Below are 22,568 nucleotides of genomic sequence, written 5' to 3' on the forward strand. Positions count from 1 at the left end.
TAATCCAGTGGTTCTCACAGCCATGGCTGCGCAAGGTATTTTTTATAAACAATGTTACAACAGAAACTGAACATAAAGAAAGACTTAGATTAACGAAAAGAGAGAGAAAATAAAACATTACCATGGCTCAAAACAGACAAGACAAGACAAAAAAATTAAGAATAATAATAAAACAAATCAACAACAAATACAGGAGAGGGAGTTACACAAATAATAAAAAAATAATAAAATTACAAATTAAATAGGTTGAAAAGCTTATAACCAGTGCAAATTGTACAAGTCCTTTGTGCTTTCATATTGGAAGAAAACATCATTGTTGGCTGCTCAGTGTTGCGCTATAATAGCAAACCGTGAGTGACGTCAGTGGGCCGTTCCAAGATGGCGGACACGTCTACGTGTGAGGAGCGCTGAATGCGGCATCTAGTCGTTTATATCTATGGCATTGAGTGATTAGTGACGTTGTAAGAACTTCAGTGAGGTGAATATACAGCAGGTGTAAACATGACCGATCCGTCGAAAAGCGACATTACTGCGATCTTCAAGCGTCTCAGATCCGTCCCGACGAATAAGGTGAGTTTGAGACGTGTCGACACGGCGCGCGACGCGACGCTGCGCGAGACAGCAGGAAGTTTGGACACGTTGCAGGTTTGATATCAAACATATGGCGGCTGATTCACTTGAGTTTATTATGAGATCATCGATTAAACATCTTTACCACAGATATCAGGGGTCAAGTTTGGTGACTTCAGTGGTTCAAACTCAAATAAGTTACAGTTTACCGTAGTAAAACCAGAGTAACATGGCGAACATCAGAGACAGGTCATAATCTACACGATAAATCAACCTTCACTCGTTAAAATGGATGATGTGAGAGGATCATGCGATGACGCAATGCTTTATCAAATCATCCTAACAGAAACATGTGATCAGATGAACAATAACAGCGACTAAACACACCGCAATAGTGTTACAGTAACACAACACATGAAAACACGTGTCATCATATGACAAGAACATGTGTCGAAGGGACATTTCTACAAGAAAAGGCAGAATAACGTGAATTATAAATGACATGTGATGCATCATACTCTTCAGTACATATAGAAATGAAAACATGAAGTCATTCATTGCTCATATCTAATGCACCTGAGTTTAGATTCAAATAATCATAACATCACACGTCAATATCCTGAAAGTGAAGAATAATCCATTACTTGACTTTCATTCATCTGGACATTAGAGGAGTGATGTGATGCTATGTAGCGAGTTGGAGTGTGATGGTGTGATGATGTGATGATGAGATGTGATGATGATGAGATGGTGTGATGATGTGATGATGATGTGATGATGATGAGATGGTGTGATGATGAGATGTGATGATGATGAGATGGTGTGATGATGAGATGTGATGATGTGATGATGATGAGATGGTGTGATGATTGTGTGATGTTGAGATGTGATGATGTGATGATGAGATGTGATGATGTGATGATGAGATGTGATGATGATGAGATGTGATGATGATGAGATGTGATGATGATGAGATGTGATGATGATGAGATGTGATGATGATGAGATGTGATGATGTGATGATGATGAGATGGTGTGATGATGTGATGATGAGATGTGATGATGATGAGATGTGATGATGATGAGATGTGATGATGATGAGATGTGATGATGATGAGATGTGATGATGATGAGATGTGATGATGTGATGATGATGAGATGGTGTGATGATGAGATGGTGTGATGATTGTGTGATGTTGAGATGTGATGATGTGATGATGAGATGTGATGATGATGAGATGTGATGATGATGAGATGTGATGATGATGAGATGTGATGATGATGAGATGGTGTGATGATGTGATGATGATGAGATGGTGTGATGATTGTGTGATGTTGAGATGTGATGATGTGATGATGAGATGTGATGATGTGATGATGAGATGTGATGATGATGAGATGTGATGATGTGATGATGATGAGATGGTGTGATGATGTGATGATGATGTGATGATGATGAGATGGTGTGATGTTGAGATGTGATGATGTGATGATGAGATGTGATGATGTGATGATGAGATGTGATGATGATGAGATGTGATGATGTGATGATGATGAGATGGTGTGATGATGAGATGGTGTGATGATTGTGTGATGTTGAGATGTGATGGTGTGATGATGAGATGATGAGATGAGATCAGGGGCCTGTACCATGAAGCTGGTTTAGGTGGCTAGCCAGCTATGTTTCAGTTTAGTTTGTGGCAACCCTGAGTTTTAGGTACCATGAGAGTAGCTCGGCTTTAATCGGTGTTCGTCGCCATGGTATCTTACGCTGCACGGCTAACCTGCTCCGGGGCAGATTATGATCTGGATTCAAGATCTCAGACTGAAGTTTGACCAATCAGCTGTGAGCAAAGAAACATATAGGTGACGTAACTGACTCACAGTGCGTGTTAGAATGGCTAGTTATTTTTATACTGTTTAATAAAATAAAAATACTAATAAAAAATATATAAATATATATTACAAATATAAAATCCAATATTGGTTACTATATAGGTAAAATCTGATTTTACAGATTTGCTGGCTTTCCCTTACACTCACATGAAATTCAATTGACTTATATTCCACTTTTATTGTATCACGTGTATTTGCATTGCATTTTTTACATTCTTGTCTGTGGTGCAGAACATCTAGGAACACTTTCAGTTTCACTGTATTAGGACATTTTTCTTTGTCCTGAACCGTAGTTTTTATTAAGGCTTCAATGAAATGACTGACCCTGGTTAATGGCGCAAAGTCTATTAAAGGTAGAGTCTTATGCATTCTGTTGTTTTATTAAGTGTAATTCTTATATTTTCTTCCGCTTCTCTGTGTTGCAGAACACACCGCTATTTTATAATTCTGAGCTCCGTTGTCTTTCTGCAAAAAAATAAACTAGTTTTTATCATATCAGACTAAAAGGAGACCAACATGCAACCAGTCCGCGTTATTTTTTGGGGCAACTTGTTTGACATGAACCATCAGTACACGGTGCATGTTTCATTGATTTTAAACACGTAAGATGTCAGAGTTTACAATGCAGAAGCGTTGTGGTGTCATTTGCCTGTGAAATTAGCCGTTTACAGCTTTAACAAAATTTGTACAGAAGTTCAGAATATATGAGAATGAACTTTATCTGCACGTGACTCCTCTCATGTGTACTCGGAAGGGAAATGATGAAGCAGATGTAAGGTTAACTTTCTTGCTTCTGCTGCCTGAATGGATGTTTTTGTCCGCACGCAGGTTAAAATTGCAATATGCGGGAGCTTCAATGAACTTTGTTGTAATATTTCTGTACGCATGCCTTACATAAAAAAAGTTCCCCGCAAGGACACGGACCCCTTGTAGTTCCACCGAGGACCCCGCGGATCCTGTTTGCACTACAGTAAATATGTGTACTATATAGTCTTTTAATTTAACATTAACGCAATCAGCAGTGTTTCTGAAACACTTCTCGCTTGCGTACACAGCAGAAACATATCAGTCCATGGCTGAAATTCATTTTTGTGTTCATATTGTGGAAATCGCTTTATCCATTTATAATGCGATTGGTTTAGTCACGCTGACGTCACTCGTTCATGTGCACGCGCGCGCAAACTAATCTTAGCTTCAGGATCAAAGCTTGAGTTGACAAAGAAACTCCACGAGCTGCTTCATGGTACCAACAAAGCTTGATCACGTTGGTTTGGTTTTGTCAACCCAAAACTAATCCTGTAACCCTGAGTTTGTTCAGCTACATTCATGGTACAGGCCCCAGATGTGATGGTGTGATGATGATGAGATGTGATGGTTTGATGATGAGATGATGAGATGAGATGGTGTGATGATGAGATGAGATGAGATGAGATGAGATGAGATGAGATGAGATGAGATGAGATGAGATGAGATGTGATGTGATGATGAGATGTTATGTTTTATCAGGTGTGTTTCGACTGTGCGTTGAAGAACCCGAGCTGGGCGAGCATCACGTACGGCGTGTTTCTGTGTATTGACTGCTCGGGGACGCACCGCTCGCTCGGAGTTCATCTGTCCTTCATCAGGTACAAACATGATAAATACAAAAATCTATTACAAAATAATTCACATGGTTTAGAGAAATGTGATCCATTTGTGGTGTTATGTAAAACTCTTGTGTCTGTATTGAGTTGAAGAGATGTGATTTGTTTTTAAGGCTGTTCTGTGTTTATTGCAGGTCGACTGAACTGGACTCAAACTGGTCGTGGTTTCAGTTGCGCTGCATGCAAGTGGGTGGTAACGCGAGTGCCGTGAGTGTTTCTTATCAATCACCCTTCATTTCACGCTGTTTTAAACGTGGTAACATAAGAACGTTTCCACAACCTAAAGAGAACGTTTCTACGACGTTGTTTTTGATCCGCAAAAAGAACCAAGCCGGAAACCAAATACTAACGTCAGGGAAACGTGTTTTTTATAGACAGAACGTAAAGCGCGTCACTGATCAGATGTATTCTCCTGTGATGACTCCTTGTTGTTGGTCTTTCTCACAGAGCACCTTTTTCAGTCAACACGGGTGTAACGCCAGCGCAGCCAACGCCAAATACAACAGCAGAGCGGCTGCGCTTTATAGAGAGAAAATCAAGAATCTGTCCACACAGGCCACCAGACAGCATGGCACTGAGGTCACACACACACACACCTATATGATACCGTACCGTATTATTGACACATTGTGTGTACTGCGCTGTACTCATCTGTGTCCTAACTTACTCAAGCGCACTGTATTATACCGTCATGATCAAACTGATTTTGTTATGATGGTGTTTGTTCAGCTATGGTTGGACAGTCAAGCTCCTCTCTCCCCCACATCACCTGTGGACAAACAGCAGGATTTCTTCACTCAACACACTCAGGTAACACTCAGTCCCTCCCTCACAGGTCACGTCACCAACTCTGTGTGTGTTTGACACTTGTGCTCCCGTTAGATTGAATATTACAGTCTGCATGCACTGCACTTAACATCCGGTGAACATTCACCAACAATAGAGCGCCTGTAGATTATTTCTGATATCAGTCTCTCCAACATTATGAATTTAGACTGCAATACCAAACTCACTGTACCATACGGTTCTTTAAATGCCACAAAACTACAAGACCCATCAAACAAATTGTACAACAAAACTCAACAAATCATTTATTTAATACAGTGATTACACAATAAAATGATGATAATATAAATGAAATAAAATATAAATAGTTCTATTATTTGACTCTAGCCAAACACACAGTGGGAGTTAACTGCAGTCCTGGTGTGCGCGGGCGGGTGTGATGAAACGGTCTATACGCTAGTTGTGCATCTCAGAACAGAACTGTACCTCTAATACTGAAGGTTAGGGTTAGTAAAACTAAGAGGGTTGAAACTAAACGGCTCATCCATGAATGATCCCCAATGGTCACGTGTAAAGTCACATCATCTCTTACGGCTCGTCCACACCGAGACTATAATCGCGCGCGTTTATCATTGACGTTTAAAGGAGGGGTGTCTGATTTCTGAATAACGCTTGGTAAGACAAAGTCAGACCATCAGCAGTGAGGTGCACAGGACGGACATGAGCCGAGCCCTGACGAAAGGGTAGGGGTGTGTTTGTTTTGGGGATTCTAACATGAGCAACGGCTAAGAAAACTCTCAGGCTAGTTTTTTTTTGGTTTGACACTAAACTGGTTAAAACTGTCCGACCAATGAGATTGGTGCTTTTGTTCACATGCCTGGAGCTGCTGAAATTACTATAGAACACGACTTTGTGGCGTTCAAGCACACCTTGACGAAGAGGAAGCAAGATGAATTATTCTTCTGTGTCAGAAGCATAAAGTTGTGGACCCGGGGATTTCTGTTTTTCATGAAGCGCCATCTATGTCAGGGAGTGACATTGCGCTGGCAACATCCCAGTGTGGACAGGCCTTTAGATTGATCATAAGTGTTTTTGTGTGCTAGATCGTCCAGAGTGAACCATCATCTTTTCCGCTGAACGTCAACCAGCAGCTGCAGGACTCGAGAGTTGAGGATAAGAATAATAACGGTAGGATCAAGCACACAGTGTACTGTACGCTACTGTACGAGTCTGACCGCTGCTTTTATCAACAGCTGAGGCTTCAGAAGGACCGAGCGTCTCTCCGCACGTCGCTTCAGGTAGCACACGCTGTGAATCCCACTGTATCTGATGTGTAATGACAGCAGGAAACTAAGCAGAATGATTCCTTTTTATACAGAAACCCTGACAGAGCCGTCATCACTTCTCAAGAAAAAACCAAGCGCGGCCAAGAAAGCAGTGAGTTCAGTGTGCAGTCCTGTGAATCTGACGTGGAGAACACTCACTCAGTCATATGAACATGTGTGTGTTTCACGTGTGAATCAGGCGGCCTCCAGGAAAGCTGGTCTGGGCGCTCAGAAGGTCAGCTGTGAGAGTTTCTCAGCACAACATAAAAGAGCTCAAGCTGAAGAGAAACTACAGGAACAAATCAACTTCAGCAAGAAGAGTCAAGCAGACGATCTGACGTGAGCCTTCTCAACATCTCTTTGGATTTTTTGAACGGTTCAATAAGATCAGACGTCTGATGTTCACACGGTTGGTCAGTTGAGTCTGTGTTGTTTGATGATGTGTGTAGAGCTTCGTCTCTCAGTCTGGGCTATGAGAGTCTGGAGGTCCAGAGGAAGAGAGAGCTGGAGAAACTCAAGTGTCTTGACGGGAAGAAGAAGGATCAGGTCGAGCGTCTGGGCATGGGCTTCGGTGGCCGCAGGTCAGCACTCACATCCTCTCGTCTCTCTCTTTCTGTGTTTGTGTGATTTCATCTGAATGTTGTGTTGGTCAGCGGGCTCTCTCACTCTGTGCGTGAGGACATGAAGATCATTCAGCAGGAGTCTCCAGCTGCCGTCTCCTCCAAGAACAGAACATACGAGAAGGACGATGAGGACGAAGAAGAGCAACGCTTCTCCTCCAGGTAAGGCTCGGTCCAGTCATCAAATGTCGGGTCTGGATCCATATGATGGATATCCTTTTTACTGGGCCTCATCCGTCCGGCGGGACCGCGTTGCACATTTAGCTACTTACATCGCGCTTGCGCTTTCACTCCTTCAACTTCTTTGTCGGTCAATAGCAAATCCCGCCGCCTTTCATTTGATTGGCCACCTCAATAAAATTGACATTGACGTCTAGATTCATTAAAGTTCATACATTTCGTTTCACTGTACTTGTATGTGTGTAATGACAATAAATTGAATCCGATCCACATCAAGGTACACAAAGTACATTATACATTACACAACAATAATAGTCTAAATTATTATATTTATTTAAATTATTATATGGCGCCAACTCATTGGGACAATAAAGACCAACCTACTACCCACTAAACCCACCATACACCTTCAAATATTTTCTATATTTTGTTGAAAAAACTGCCTGTACAATCTGATATGCGATGTTAAAATGTAGAAGAGATGTTTACTAACTCGTACCGATGTAGGACCCATTCACATAAGTCCACAGTTAGACCAGATCCCCGGGCACAAATGCACCTGTATACCCCCAGACGCTACACCACTGACCCTTACAAACAGTGATGCTGACCATTTATTTATGTTTTGTACACCGTAGGTTTGTGGATGATACTCCTGGCTCGTCCGATCTGTTCTTCTCTCAGTGGGCAGGAGGCAAAAAGCAAACAAAACCAGAGTCTGACTTCTATCTGGACACTAAGAGACCCTCAGCGGACCAGAGGTGAGCGTTCTTCAGATCCCGCCTGAATAAAGACACTGCAGAGATTCAACCAATCAGAATGATGTCATGTGATCACAGGGCCTCAGCCAGGAAGAAAGCCGAAGCGCAGTCGGCCTCTGATGATGCTCAGAGGAAGTTTGGAGACGTCAAGGCGATTTCTTCTGACATGTACTTCGGCAAGCAGGACCACACCGAGGTGATGTCATCGTTTACCTTCCAGTGTGCTTTTGTGTTCACTATAGTACTGGAACTCATTCTATTAGTATTAGTAGTTTTTAAGATTCAAGTATCATGTCACCTTCTTTTACTTCATGAACTGTTTTTGTTTAATTATCTATATAAATGTTTTGTAATTAAAAACACACACATACAGACAAACTAAGTATCATTGAAATACTGAAACGTTTTTCATTTCCATTAACTTAAACATTGTTATGTAATAACGCCCCGAAATAACTATATTATAACCTTTATATAGATAAACTTGTTTTGTCCAATAACAAAAAAGAAATGAATTTTTGGCCCAGCTGATATGTGAATTATTTGAGATTGTGGACTCTCTGTTCTGTCTCTCGTGTGCAGTATGAGGTTCGTGCTCGACTGGAGAATCTCTCGGGCAATTCTTCCATCAGCTCAGCGGATCTGTTTGATGAACAGAAGAAATCATCTGGTGAGTTTTAACATCAACCATTAGTTTGAATGACATCATAAGAATATTCCAGACCGACGACCTCATCAATATTTCAACTCCAAACTTGAAAATGTCAACCAAAAGGGATTTGACTCAACATTTGGTGGTTCAAACACCATTGAAGGTCTCGCATTTGTTTTATTTTTCATCGTCAGGTAAGAGTCATTTTCAGGATTGTCACATCCATAACGGCACATATTCCTCATAAATGATGTTCTGTGAACGGGCATCCCTTCTCTATTCATTGGGTATTATTGATTTGGTTTTGTGCGTTTTAATTCACAGAAATTCGATAAAGTTTATTGTCACGTTTATTTCCCTTTTTAAAATAGAAAACTTGCACATAGACCAACATTTTTCTGATGTTTAGTCTCATATAAACAAATAGTTGAACCACTGTATGTCAGTGTTGTGTGTTGGATCTCAGGGGATTGCAGATACCTGTGTATAAATGTTTAGGATAATGCTGTGTAAGTCACATTGGATCAAATGCGTAAATGTAAATGAACTTCAGTATATTGGTAACTAATACATTCTCCGAGCACTTTTATGTCCCATCCGTAACGCTGGCATTGGCCTGGTGTTTATAGAGTTGGAGCGTTTATTTGTACCGTATGTTGTCTGTTTGTCTCAGGCCCGAGCAGCTCGTACAAACTGAGTAACGCCGTGCCCGACATGACTCAGTTTAAGAGCGGCGTTCGCTCGGTGGCGGGAAAACTTTCCGGCATGGCCAGTGACGTGATGTCCACCATACAGGTGTGTGTCCTGTAGTTTCACTCCATGTAAACAGTGTGTGACTGTGATTCCTCATTGTCCCGTCTTTCACTGCAGGACCGTTACAATACATGAAGTCTCGCCGGACATCACAGATACTAAAGAGTGATGAATGTATATCCATAAGTGCATTATCATCTTCATAAAGCAGCTGGAGAATCATCCTTCAACTCTTTGCTTTTCTGTTTTCATTGATTGCTTTTGGCATTTCGGCACTTTTAGTCCGTTTGGAGATTTAGGTGACTGTATATATATTGGGATTTTTTACTTTGGCAACATTCGGTGTGGTTGTGCTGCATTTTTCAGACTTGTGTACTATATTACCGTCAGAAGAACACGTTCATGAGGTATTTTTTCTTGAGGACCAAAACATCTCTTAGTTTCGAAGAGAAGTGTTCGCACTCGTTTACTGTTTGTCTATTCTCAAAGTGCACTATTTCACCTACAGCATCAAGAGTCAGTAATGTTATGAAGTGCAATAGTAATAAAACAGCACATTGAGCAGATCATTCCGATAGTCAATGAAGATGTTCACAGCCACATCTGGAGACTTATTTAATGCTTGTTTGATTAAAGAGCTTTATAAGTGGCCTTTAAACCTTTAACATAAATCTTACGAAGAGTAAAAGGTCAAAATCGAATGTTCTTCATGTTTTATGTCCATGGATTTATTGAACCCATAATTTGATGAAGAAGAAAGCGCTTGCTACGCTATTAAACTTGTTTTCTTTAATTGTGGACAGATGTGCTGTCGATGACATTTGATGGTTACTGCAGTACAATCACTATATAGACATGACAGTAAATATATGAATTAAACACTTTAATCACATTTCTGTGTCTTGACTCTTCATGACAGATGATGATTCACACTGAGTCCTGCAGGGGGCGCACAGCGCTGCTTAGTTTTTGTCTTATTAGAGATTTTAATATACTATTCACTTTGTTTCTATATGTTATTTCTAATGAATAATTTCCATATGAACAGAAACAAACAATTACGTTAAACTTTTAATAAAATGGATTCCATCAACATCACACGCCCATCGCTGCGTGACACTTCAGCAGCGGCCTCATGAACCGGAAGAATAACAATTATTACGCGTTTAACTTTTTATTAAAATATCGAATTATGATTTATTATTATTGACTCGTCTTATCTGACCTTTTAAAAGCAACTTCCGGGCCGCTAAGCCCCGCCCTCCTCAGAACGCCTTCAGTCCATTGGCTGTCAGGAGACGCACGGGCTCGAGCTGTTTTTTCTGTGCGTGCGTGGCGAGTTCAGCATCTGAAGTGATTTAAAAGTGAATTTACGCTCGTAGAACAGATAATGATCTTCGCTTTTCAAAATATCGCTCGATTTCCGCACAGCTACGTTTATATCTGCGCACTCTGAAGGGGCTTTTAAAGTTTAAAAGACTTTTATTCTGCTAGTTCAAACATGCAGAGCAGCGACATAAAACGACGCAAAAAGACGTCAGACGGAGAGAAGAGAAGAACAGAAGAGAAAGATGAAGAAGAAACAGACGAGAGTAAAAAGAGCTGCTGTGACGTGAAGCTGATGTTGAGTGTGACGTCACTCGCTGTTTCTGCGATCATGATGTGGTGAGGTCACACTGTAATAACGCGTCATAACCCGCATCGGGTTCATTTGGTCTCACCTTGTGTTCATCTCACAGGATTCTTCATCAGCAGAACTCAAGGTTCACGGACATTAAACATCAATATGATGATTTATATGAGAAGACTCGGAGTGTCCTGGAGCTTCAGTCGCAGATGACGTCAGTCTCAGATCAAGTCAGTGTATATTCATACTAACGCATGACGTCATTCACTCGAGGTCTCTTTTCTCATAATTAACAATTATATTATATCTATTATATAATGAATTTGACTGTAAACCTGAAGGTCCGTCTGCTCCAGCGGGATCTTCATCAATCATACTCGATCATCATCATCACACATTTCTTTATATTGACCTACATTTTAAAACAATGTTTTTTTTGTTTAGATATTTCATAGAGAAACATATAATGCAGTATATTCAATAATACATTAACATGTGAAGAGTTTGGGAGAACTCCGTTTTGAAACATTTTCAAATATCGTGTTTTTTGACTTTATAGTCCAATTCATATCAATCAAACTGCAGTTGGTTTGTTTTGATTTAAGCCATAAAATAAAGAATACAGCAAACTACCATAATAAAACACATGAGTTTTGAAAATATTGGATCTATGAGCATGAACACATCATCAACACCGTTGCGATATCATTAACGCATTAGAAAGGTCGCTTTGTATTTTGAGAAAGTTGCGATTTATCGTGCAGCCCTAATAAATCATATTTCATGTAATAACAGTTTATATAGACTGTATGAAAACATTTCCTTTACATTCAAGTTGAATGTTTGAGATGTTTGGACCTCACTGTGTATGTAGAAATATTGCTTAAGTCACAAACTTTATAGTCTGTAAAATAAAAAATATTATTTATGCAAAAAGCATTTTGAATGTCTAAAACACATTTTGGTTGGTTAATATATTAGAACTAGAAACATGGACATAACACACTCATGGGCATCACATACGTGTATACAAATCCACATCATTTGATGTTATGACATCAATGCCTTTCAAAAAAGAATATAAAATCTGATGTTGCATGGTCATGTCCAGTCAATTGGAAACCATTAATGGAATCTGAAAGAAAACATGATCATATTCTGTCCGCACTGTTTGTCAATGGTGGTCAGACAGACGCTGTGCGCTGAACACATCATCATCATCATTTCATGTTTTGTGGATGCAGCTGCAGGCCTCCATCGACGAGATTCTGTCCTCCACGACACTGATGACTAAACTGAGACATGACATCACCTCCATCCACGACACGTCTACAGCGCTACAGGAGCACCAGGAGACGTCTTCACTTCAATATCAAACGTTAAACAAACGCTTCCAGAACGTCACAGAGACGTGGCAGAGCACAATGACGGCCGTGACCGGCGACCTCAGCTCGCTGAAGACAGATTCACGCTCCGCACACGGGCGAGTAACTGATCACGTCAACTCTGTGGACGGACGTGTGCGTGTTCTGAGCGAGCGTCTGCAGGAGCTGGAGGACGGCATCAAGAGAAACACTCGTGTGTTAGATCGGACCGAGGAGGAGGACACTCAGAAAGTCCAGGAGCTGCTGGACTGGAACTCCAGACGCTTCTCTAAACTCCAGGAGCAATTGCGACTTATCAGCATACCCCGGGACGAGCTTCAGAAGAGGCTGGAGAAGACGATTCCACGCGTCCAGCAGTGGGAGAGCCGGAGGCCGGATGTAGAGGAGTCGGTCCGCTCGATGCTCAGAGTCCGAGCTCAGCTGAGCGAGACGGAGAGGAGATTGAAGGAGCTGACGCTGCAGGTGCAGAGGACAGAAGACAACATCTCAACACACAGAACACCGTCGAGCGATCCGACTGATCCAGAGCAGCTCAAACTGTCTGAGACGCTGGACCATGAGAAGAGTGACGTGAGCGTAATCACAGCTCGTAACGGTTGATAAATCACACGATCTACTGTAACGTTTATATGTTGTTTACCTGCAATAGAAAACTCAATGAGATACACTATCACATCTAAACCAGCTGCCTGATGATTTGACCTCAATGACATCACTGGTATCACAAGACCCAACATGTTTAACACAAATATATATGAGAGCTTCCAGAGACAAAAAGAATAAAAAAAGGGTTCATTTATGTAAAGCATCTTGAGAATAAAGCAGGAGATGAAATTGGTCATAGATGTTATACATGATCAGAACACAGAATTTTTTGATTTAATAACAACAAACCTCATTTCAATATTCCTGCATTTCACATGATGTCATTCTTACTCTGCTAAAATGACAATATCTGCGTGTAAAATACTGTATTACTTGTTCCCACAGGGCCAGAGGTCGTAACTGATGTTTTAAAGGCATTTAATAATATCTAGTCTGTGCATTCACAGTACATGTACTTGTAAAAAGTAGTTTTGTTTCAAAGATATCATTTCTAGATAGTGTGTGTTTGTGTGGATTATGTCTGTTGGATTTGTAATCTAGATGTTGTTTCAATGATTTTAATAAAATCTGACAATAGATTCAATCTTAAACTCATGTGTCTTGGCATTATGCAATGTATACATGAAGCTAGATCGTAAAGTTTGCAGACAAACTATTATCTTGATTTAGCCTGGCCTGAAATTTGAGTTTGAACAATCTTTACATCTTGACAGTTTAGCATGATTAAGTATGCAAAACATGATTAAAATTGAGATGGCAGCAAGGTTAAGCATGGTGCTTGCTTATTTTAACATGATATTTACGTGTCTAAGCATGATGCTAGCACATTTAAGGTCAATCTAACATGAGGCTAACCTGTTTTAGGTAAATCTAGCATGAAGCTAGCCTGTTTCATGAAGCTATCATTGTTTTAGATCAATCTAGCAGGAAGCTAACATGTTTTAGGTCGATCTAACACGATGCTAACGCTAGGGTGATGTGCCATTTTCCGGGAGATGTCCTGGCCAGGATTTTAGGTGCGTCCTTTGGGGTACGCATTTGTCCACCGCATCATTTAAACATCATATGGTCAACCTAGCTAACTTGTTTTAGGTCAATCTAGCATGATGCTAACAAGTTTTTATCTTCTCAGAGTGAGATGCCTCATTTAAACATTGTTTCATTGTAGGTCTGTGGGAGTTTTGACGATAACCAAGATCCATAACAGGCCAGAGAGCGTTATTCTACATGTTTTGTTGTGCTGTGTGAATACGTATAAGATGTTAACCTATGTGTTGTGTGTATTTGTCTAGTGTGATCATGTTCAGTCACTGATGTCCAGTCTAAACAGACCGCCGGCTGTGTCACTTCTGGAGAGCTTGGATGTGGAGGTGTCTCATCTGAAGGAGAAGTTCTCAAACCTTACCAGACAACGGCAGACACTCCAGGAGAACTTGAGTGGTCTGGTTCTGGCCGTGCGGAACCTGGAGAACCGAACTCTGGCGATCTCTAGTGATGCGATGTCAAAGGTGGCCTCCATCCGTACAGACGTCAGGCGTATGTCTGGACTGGAGGGTGAAGTGGAGGATCTCCTCAGTCAGACAAACACCCTCGAGGAGAAGGTCGCTCAAGCCGAAAAACTGATGATCAAACGAATCGCCGATCTGCTAGCTGGCAGCATCGATCGTGTTTCTGCTCTGAAGAGCTCGACGGAGAGGAACACTCAGAGACTCGATCACATGGCTAAACTCATTCAGGATCTTTCCACAGCGAACACTGAGCTCTCTGGGCGCATCCTGGGCCTGGAGAGCGCTCAAGCCAAGATGTTGAAGATGAGCACATTCGCCGCTGACCTGAAGCCCAAAGTGTTCACCATCAGACAGGACTTCAACGTTATTGAGTCCAAACTTTCAGAACTGACGCTGAGGATCGGACTGATCGCTGAAGACGTCATGAGAGGAGAACAACTGACAGAGATGAAGAAGAGACCAACCAACCGTACGTCTGAAGAGTCACATGACATCTGACACACTGGAGCAGAAACACACACTGTGACACGTCAAACTCATGTTTAGATCAACAGTGCCTTTTATAACCTGATCTTTCTACATAAGGTAATTTATTGCAACATTTCTTGAGCAAACAACTTTTGATGAACGCAAAGTCACATGGAAACTTGTATTAAAATGAGCAGTTTTATAAAATATGAGGTTTCACCCCGAGAAAACGAAAATATACAAACTGAAGTTTCGTGCTATGTTATTAGATCATAGGAATGAGCTTTTGTTTTTTAAATCAATTATTTATTATCTGGGTTTATTGCCTCTACATGAGCTGATGAAATATTGCCATCATTACTATTATTTGGCATCTTTAAAGTATTATTAATAATGTCACCACATTTAATTTCCAATGCTTTAAAATCTTAAAAACACATGTATTTGATAAATTGACGTATGTTTTTTAATGGCCTACTGTGATCCGAGGAGGATGTGATGTCAGACTCCATCCATCAGATGATGTCATTAGAGACACTCCTCATACAACACTGTTCTTCACAAACTACAGCAGGTCTCGTGTGAATGAAACATTTCACATAACTTGATTCATTTCATCACGAACACATTAATCAAATAAGGGTCCAAATAAAAAATGTTTCATGTATGGAGCTATCTGTTCATGTACAATTGAAAATAAAGAAAACTTCAAACAAATGTTTATATTTTGAGAGACTGCGTTGTGTATGTTGGATTTGAAGTTTTCTCTAGGCAGCACATGTACCGAGTTGAATTACAAGATTGTCTTTGAAGCTTCAGTTCGGCCAAAAATGAAAATCATGTAAAGTTATTTTCATCAGAAGATATTTTAAAGAATTTTGACAATCAAACAACACTTGAACTCCATTGACTTTCATTTCATGAACACAAAACCACTGAGACATTTCTCTAAATATCTTCTGTTTTGTTCCACTGAAGAAAGACTCACATACAGGTTTTTGAATGATTGAGGGTGAGTGAATAATGACAGAATTCATGTTTTTGAGGTGAACGGTTCCTTTAAATACATTCCCGAAATCACACAGTCTACAACTACGTCAAACTGAATTGAAATGTCATTTTATCTAATTGACAGAAACATATTCAGAAAATGTGTTTCCACATCGGATGTAATGAGAATCACACGTTACTTCTTAAAGTTTTATAAAGATTTTTATTGGAAAACAACTACAATCCTGATTCCACTTTTAAAAACGGAAGCGCTAAAAACTACAATATTTGTAGACGTCAGCAGTTCAGTTTGTCTTCATTTCAGATTCATCCGTCTCTTCTCTTCTCATTTCAAGATCTCGTGCTTCCTCCGAACCCTTAACCTCGGCGAGTCCATGGAGTTTTAGTTCCACTTCCTGTAATCTCACCTGAGCCTCACTCAGACTCCTCTTCATCTCCTCCACATCGACTCTCAGCGTCTCCGCCGCTATTCTGTAGCCCTGCAGCGAGCTCTGCTGAGATTCGTACTTCGCTGTTAGAGCGTCCAGTTTGTTCGTCTGCTCCGTCATTGAGAGGTCCTCGCTCTCCTCCCTCGCCTTCAGTCTCGCCTCGATGTCTTCTCCTCGTCTCTCTGCCTTCAGCAGTGTCTCCCTCAGCTGCGTCTCCAGGGTCTGAAGTGCCTCGTCAGAGCGCTCCAACCCGTCGCTCAGGGCCCGAACCCGGTCTGACGCGGCCTGCGTGCCACTCCGAGCCGCAGACACCTCCTCCCGTATCGCTCCCACGGTGCTCCTCATCAGTGAGCGCACAGACTCGATCTCCTCCGACACAGACGCTACCTCTCGGTTTCTGGTCTGGAGTTCGTCTCTCACCCCGGCGATCTGCTCCCTCAGGACCTCCATGTTACCCTCGGACACCTCATTGGCGGTGTTGAGGTTGGCCACGGCGCTGCTGATGGACGTCAGCTCCTGTATGAGGAGCGCAGGCTTCTGATGCTCCTCCAGGTGGGATTTTAGCTCCTGAAGTTCATTCTTGTACCGGCTCTGTTCTCCGGAGAACTCTGTGATGGAGCCGCTCAGCTGGGCCAGACGTCCCTCGAGGGTTCGCTCCAAAGACGAGACGTCCCTCTCCCGAGCGTCCTTCACCTCCTGAATGCTGTCTGTCAGATCTCTGAGGATTTTATTCTGGAGGTTCTGAAAGGTTTCTTCCAGTCGACGGTTGTCGGCTTCTCCTCTCTGCACCGCACGACTCGAGCTCTGTAGATCATCTGTAACGCCGGCCACTGCCGACTCCAAACCCTCCAGAGATTCCTGCACTGAACTGATCTGAGAACAGACAGAGAATCACAGATGATCTTTTTATTGTTTCCATTAGACGTCAATAAAACTGAATAGAAAGCCAATAGAAACGTTTGCTTTGTGTCTCAGATATGTCTGGTGAGGGATATTTGAGTGATGATGTAATAATTCTGTTGTGATGATGTGACAGTTTATGTTTAATGTGTTACGGGGAAAGTGACGTATTGTGCTGTTGTTTCTCTCTCATCTTCAGTGGTTTGTGCAGGTATATTCTTGCGTCTTGTTTTTTTAACAAATGTAAATGCGTGAGCGTCTGTTGATCTAATGCAGCTCTAATCTTGATCTAATGCAGCATGTTTTGCCTGCTCACTTTGAATGCAGCTCAATCTCACAAAAAATAAATAGTAAACGTGATGAAGACCTGCTTACTCTTGAAACAAAATGTAACTGAACTTTCCTTCTCAGTGTCACTATTATCAACATTCCCAGATTTTTGACGCTTTTGTTGACAGTAAAATGCAGTGAAGTGCAGCTGATGATGATGATGATGGGAAACCTCAGACCACCCCCCCTGATCTGAGCAGCCAATCACAGCTCACCACATCTGCTGCACAAAACACAGCAACTTTTCATGACGTTGTTCACAACTCTACATTTAAAGTCTATTCATGGGGTCAAATATGTAAAATAAGTGATGATGCAGAAGCTCAGTGTCAGATTAAAGTTATTAAAGTTACACGTCAGTGTCAATGTGTTAGTGTCAATGTGTTAGTGTCAATGTGTTAGTGTCAATGTGTTAGTGTCAGTGTGTTAGTGTCAGTGTTTTAGTGTCAGTGTCAATGTGTTAGTGTCAGTGTTTTAGTGTCAGTGTCAATGTGTTAGTGTCAGTCAATCACATCGACTCAACTGAGATGAAACATCATGTATATAACAGACCTGTTGAAGCGCGCGCTGCACGTCTCGCGCCACCTCTGTATATCTCTCCATCGATTCTTCGTGTTTCAGGGTCATCACTTTGACCTCAGATAACACTTGTTGTAAATAAAGCGCCGCGAGCGCCGCGCCTCCCGCGAGCGTCAGATAAAACAGCGCAGAGATGCAGTTCATGAGCGCGCTCGGACCCGCGGCCCCCGGCGCGTTCTTCGGGCTCTTCTTCACCGCGTCATCTTGCTGGACCACCGCGGGGGTCTTGTCGTTTGCGTGAGAACTCATCTTACTTCTGTTTTTCGCCGTCATCGTGTCGTTCTGTCCGGTCAGTCTGGACGCTCGCGGATCTTTAAAGCGCCGGACGCGCGGTGACGTCACGGAGAGCCGCGTTCCTTAGGGAAAGTATGAAAACCTCCTGTAAAGAGCTTAAAACAATCTGCCAATGCTTTCACACATAAATGAAGTGTGTCTTTTTAAGACTTCAGACTTTAAAGATCAATGTAATAAAGGCTCGTGTGTAAATCATCAGGTCACCGGACGAGATAAACTTCGTTAAATTGAATGTAACAGTAAAGCGGTTTGGGTGTGTTTACGTCATTGGCCACGCCCCTCGTGCGTCCCACCCATCTCCGACGTGGCAGTGCTCGGAGCCTCAGCGTGCACGAGCATCTTTCATATGATGGTGTATCAGTTCCGTAAACAACAGCAGAAACTCAATCCCATCATTTCCATGAGATGATGATTCAATCAAACATTTATTAACAAAGCTTCAACTGGACTTAAATTAACTTTAACATGCTTCATTATTGCTGAATAAACAAGTCTCGCCTCTAAGATTACAGGTCTTACAGGATCTGCTGGTGACAGATACCACAGCACACCTTCAGGGGTCTCGTGGACTCCATGTCTCCACAGCTCAGGGCTGTTTGGGGTCCGACGCAATGTGGTCATAATGTTATTCCAAATCGTTGCATAAACACCGGGGACAGAACGTGTTCTTCACCGGCCCGCGGCTAAAGGATCTGGGCTGATGCTTTGCGGCGTTGAGGACCCTCACAGAGAAGTGGTGTGTGAATTACTCGCTCACATCAGAGGAAGTGTGAACAGATACAGGATGAAATGAAGATGCTTAAATACAGACGTGTGTCCAGAAATACTTCCTGTTAACCGCCCTCAAATGCTTCCCCACCCTTCAGGAAAACAGCCACATGTTTGTGATTGATTTAACTTTCATTTTGAAAAACACAAACTAATGTTTTTAAAACTAAACAGTAAAAATCTAAATGTTTGTCTTTAGCGTTTGTGCTAGCCAGGGCTGGACTGGTAATCTGGCATGGGAAGAGACAGCGGGGTATTACAGAGCAGCGCAGATTCAATGGACCGAGCTGCGCAGCCAGCGCACACGGACGTGTTTCCTAGTGCCACCACCAGCGCTGCGCCGACCCATTTAAACTGAGCAAACCGTACACTCAAATGTACAATAAAAAACATTTCCATTGGTTCTCTGCTGAAGTCTATCAGTTTTTCCCTACAGAAGACAAAGGAAATCAGGATGAAATGCATAATCTTTGTTTATTATTATCTTTAATAGTGTACAAGTAAACGGTAGTGTTGTGCATCGATACTTTGAAGAACTGCACATATGTATAGACTCTATACTATAGAGTCTACGGAAAGACCTGTACAAAGCAGAAACTTCAATGACATCCAATATCGTAGTCTTGAGGAGCACGCCAACCTCCTGGTAATTATATCGGACAGTTTACACGTTCAGGTAATTTATTTTATTATAGTAGTACGTTTTGCCCCTATCCATTTTGAGTGGCGCCAAATGAACTTGTATATGTTTTAATTGGTCAGCGCAGCGGATTGGTTGGCGTTAGGAAATTGAATCTCTCAGATGACATGTCAGCGCGGCGCGAGCGCTGTAATATCCCGCTGTCTCGTCCCACTTTTGGATTGTTTGGCTTCTAACGCTCAATTTGCGTGAATCACACCGCAAGTAGGTATATGTCTATCACCAGGGAGTCAGTCAAGAGAGAGTACACTGGTCCACTTGCACTGGTACACTGGTCCATGGCACTTAGTTCTCAGCTTTGTAGGTTTCTGGGGGAATGGAACAGTAGATATGCATATCTACAGGGACCGCAAGGATGGTGTACTGGTTGGTTGTGTCCGACCCATTGTCGTGGGCCGGTCTGAGCAAAAATGCCAGGGTCCTTTTTTTGTCCTGGACCAGCCCTGGTGCTAGCATTGGAGAAACGCCTTTATCGCTTTACCACCACAGTGAAAACTAACCAAATGTGCTTTAGTTCAGTTGTAATTGTTTTGTGCCATCCTCATAAGTTTATATGGCTGTGGTGGTCCAGTATCAGCCAGACTAAAACCCTTGATTCAGTGTATTGGGTTGGAAAGTCATGAACCACAAGTCATGATGTAATCTGTGGTATTTGTCTGCTGTCATCTACAAATATGATACAATGTTCCTACATGTAGTGTTAGTCTATTCATGTATCAGGATTTAAGTGTCACTTCGTAATAAAAGAGGAAATCAGAAACCACAGGAAGAGACACAATATGTTGTCAAGAAGTAGATGATGAGAAGAGAATCAGTAAGAGAAGCACAACATGACTGAGAAGAGTGATATATGTCTGCTGGGACTGATCCTTCTCTCTTCACTATTCACAGGTAAACACATTTATTTCATTTCTCTCACAGACATTGTGAGTAATCCTATATTTAACAATATTTTATCTCTGTGTTATCATTCAGGGCTTTATCAATCACACGGCACAATGCGGCGGCAGGCGCAGTGCAAGTGTTTTTGCTAGTCTTAGTCCAGTGCAGTTATCTTTTTCAGATTGTGCGTACACTCTGCTCATTACACACAGAGGGATAAGCAACAGCACACAAACAAGCCAAATATTTCAAACAAAAGGACTACAATGTTACAAGATCTTTATTGTGCACATAGGATAAAAAGATCCGGCTTGTCCTGTAGAGGGTTTGCTCGGGCATATTAACCTCATGCACAAGCAGATGTGATTCAGTCTTTACTTTTGGAAATTCTGTTGTTTAAATGGTGAATATGCCATGGCGCAAGCACAACTGTCTCTTAAAGCGAATGGGAATTAGACTCTGGTTTACAGCACGGTTTTCCCAAAACACACCCACGACTCATTAAGAAAATAGACCTAACCATTTTAGACCATGTGCTGGGTGCGGCGACCATATTAGTGGTTAAACTAGCAAAAGTGGATTCTCCTTGCGCTTTAGACCATACTTAGATCGTTAAGGTTGCTGTTTTTTGCCACGTGCTTAAGTCCTTTTCCGTTTCAGATGTTTCTGGTCATCTCTTCTGTTAGCCTGTGTATATATAGCCCTCGTTTCCTGTGTAGTTTGTCAGTTGTTGCTTGGATTACCTGGTACACTCTTTGCATGTTCTTTTGTTACTTTGTTTTATTATTAAAACTTTAAACTGGAGCCACTTTTGCCCAAGAGGATTTTTATGTGACGCTACTTTCCCATGTAAACACACCCCCTTGAGTGGCAAAAGAAACTCATTAAAATGGCTGCTTGCAATATCAGGAAACGCAAGTCTGTACAACACATCAGTGTCCAAGGACACCTGGTTCCTTTGTAAGTCATAGGGATCACCAATTCCAACTGCTTTTTATTTCAGCAAACAATTGTTTATTAGTCCTATTAAAGGACTAATTTGTTTCTCCTATTAAAGTAGCCATTGTTTTGTCACTCAAAGGGGCGTGGCCTGACATGTTCACGTGGAAAAGTGTTGTCAATGCATACCGTCTATTTGGATCCAGCAGTCTCGTCCATTTGCGGCCGGTATCTCGCTCCTTCAAGGACCACATCTAGGCATTTTTGGACATTTCAAACACCATTAACCTCCCCGATTTCATAAACACAAACCTGCCCGTGATGGTCCTCAAGGGTCACCCTGGTCTCCGGGCCCTCTGCCTCTCCACAGCCCCGGCCCTCCCCCTGTTGAGCCATGTGGTTTAGTCCTTGTTTGTTGTGACAGTTCTCATTAGTTTCAGGTGTTTCTAGTCATCCCATTCATCAGTTGTTGCTTGGGTTACCTGGTTCCCTGTTACTGTCTTTGTTAGATGTTATTACTTTTAACTGCATTTGGATCTGCCTTCATCTGCCCGGTTTCTCCAAATCGTAACCCTGTTTTTTCATCTAATGTGAATGACTACATCTACTGTGTTTCAGGAATGACTGCTGAACCTGATGTGTTCATCAGTTCTGGTGAAAGTGTGTCTCTGTCCTGTCCTGATGCTGTTCATCAATGCTACTCAACTTCATGGATCTACAATATTGAAAGAACATCATCTGGTGTAGAAGTGTTTCTTGATGGAGTAAATAAGAATAACACAGAGAGATCTGAGAGACTGAGTCTGACATCTGACTGCTCTCTCAACATCTATAAAACAACACATCAGATTAGATCAGATGGTCTCTGTCTCATCTCTCTGACTACAACACTCGTGAATGAAGACGACAACACAGAGTTGAGATGTGTGTTCAAACACAAGAAGGACATCAAGACCT

At 41.8% G+C, this 22,568-nt stretch overlaps 3 protein-coding genes across 6 annotated transcripts; 2 read left to right on the forward strand and 1 right to left on the reverse strand.

Moving 5' to 3' along the window:
• Positions 1–356: 356 nt before the first annotated feature.
• On the forward strand, positions 357–10,093 carry arfgap3 (ADP-ribosylation factor GTPase activating protein 3). 2 transcript variants are annotated; one of them, XM_079455095.1, is made up of 16 exons: positions 357–570; positions 3,973–4,091; positions 4,244–4,316; positions 4,557–4,688; positions 4,839–4,919; positions 5,999–6,083; positions 6,149–6,193; positions 6,274–6,332; positions 6,420–6,559; positions 6,670–6,801; positions 6,874–7,002; positions 7,659–7,781; positions 7,860–7,977; positions 8,364–8,451; positions 9,107–9,228; positions 9,304–10,093. In XM_079455095.1, exons 1-16 carry the CDS (start codon positions 502–504, stop codon positions 9,319–9,321), a joined length of 1,533 nt encoding a protein of 510 aa, XP_079311221.1. In that variant the 5' UTR covers positions 357–501; the 3' UTR covers positions 9,322–10,093. The 2 variants fall into 2 exon arrangements, with proteins under 2 accessions (XP_079311221.1, XP_079311222.1); XM_079455096.1 differs by having other exon boundaries at positions 476–2,181; positions 3,809–4,091; positions 9,304–10,079.
• A 371-nt stretch (positions 10,094–10,464) lies between these two features.
• ikbip (IKBKB interacting protein) lies at positions 10,465–15,510 on the forward strand. Of its 2 annotated transcripts, none has more exons than XM_079455120.1 (3): positions 10,465–10,851; positions 10,926–11,043; positions 12,058–13,391. In XM_079455120.1, exons 1-3 carry the CDS (start codon positions 10,688–10,690, stop codon positions 12,796–12,798), a joined length of 1,023 nt encoding a protein of 340 aa, XP_079311246.1. In that variant the 5' UTR covers positions 10,465–10,687; the 3' UTR covers positions 12,799–13,391. The 2 variants fall into 2 exon arrangements, with proteins under 2 accessions (XP_079311246.1, XP_079311247.1); XM_079455121.1 differs by lacking the exon at positions 12,058–13,391 and adding an exon at positions 14,097–15,510 and having other exon boundaries at positions 10,473–10,851.
• Positions 15,511–15,823: 313 nt separating this feature from the next.
• ckap4 (cytoskeleton associated protein 4) lies at positions 15,824–18,638 on the reverse strand. Of its 2 annotated transcripts, none has more exons than XM_079455107.1 (2): positions 18,002–18,638; positions 15,824–17,092 (listed from the first exon to the last, which is right to left on the reverse strand). In XM_079455107.1, exons 1-2 carry the CDS (start codon positions 18,299–18,301, stop codon positions 16,076–16,078), a joined length of 1,317 nt encoding a protein of 438 aa, XP_079311233.1. In that variant the 5' UTR covers positions 18,302–18,638; the 3' UTR covers positions 15,824–16,075. The 2 variants fall into 2 exon arrangements, with proteins under 2 accessions (XP_079311233.1, XP_079311234.1); XM_079455108.1 differs by lacking the exon at positions 18,002–18,638 and adding an exon at positions 17,495–17,672 and having other exon boundaries at positions 15,976–17,092.
• Positions 18,639–22,568: the final 3,930 nt, after the last annotated feature.

The sequence above is a fragment of the Barbatula barbatula genome, assembly GCF_947034865.1.
Source record: "Barbatula barbatula genome assembly, chromosome: 4".
Lineage (NCBI taxonomy): Eukaryota > Metazoa > Chordata > Actinopteri > Cypriniformes > Nemacheilidae > Barbatula > Barbatula barbatula.

Bases quoted from the DNA above. Each gene is read 5' to 3' on its own strand.
- ikbip (XM_079455120.1), top strand. From the start codon at position 10,688: ATGCAGAGCAGCGACATAAAACGACGCAAAAAGACGTCAGACGGAGAG. The intron at 10,852-10,925 runs GTGAGGTCACAC...TTCATCTCACAG, and splicing joins GTTTCTGCGATCATGATGTG to GATTCTTCATCAGCAGAACT. The intron at 11,044-12,057 runs GTCAGTGTATAT...TTGTGGATGCAG, and splicing joins TGACGTCAGTCTCAGATCAA to CTGCAGGCCTCCATCGACGA.
- arfgap3 (XM_079455095.1), top strand. From the start codon at position 502: ATGACCGATCCGTCGAAAAGCGACATTACTGCGATCTTCAAGCGTCTC. The intron at 4,920-5,998 runs GTAACACTCAGT...TTTGTGTGCTAG, and splicing joins TCTTCACTCAACACACTCAG to ATCGTCCAGAGTGAACCATC. The intron at 7,978-8,363 runs GTGATGTCATCG...TCTCGTGTGCAG, and splicing joins GCAAGCAGGACCACACCGAG to TATGAGGTTCGTGCTCGACT.
- ckap4 (XM_079455107.1), bottom strand. From the start codon at position 18,301: ATGACGGCGAAAAACAGAAGTAAGATGAGTTCTCACGCAAACGACAAG. The intron at 17,093-18,001 runs GTCTGTTATATA...GTCTGTTCTCAG, and splicing joins TGCAGCGCGCGCTTCAACAG to ATCAGTTCAGTGCAGGAATC.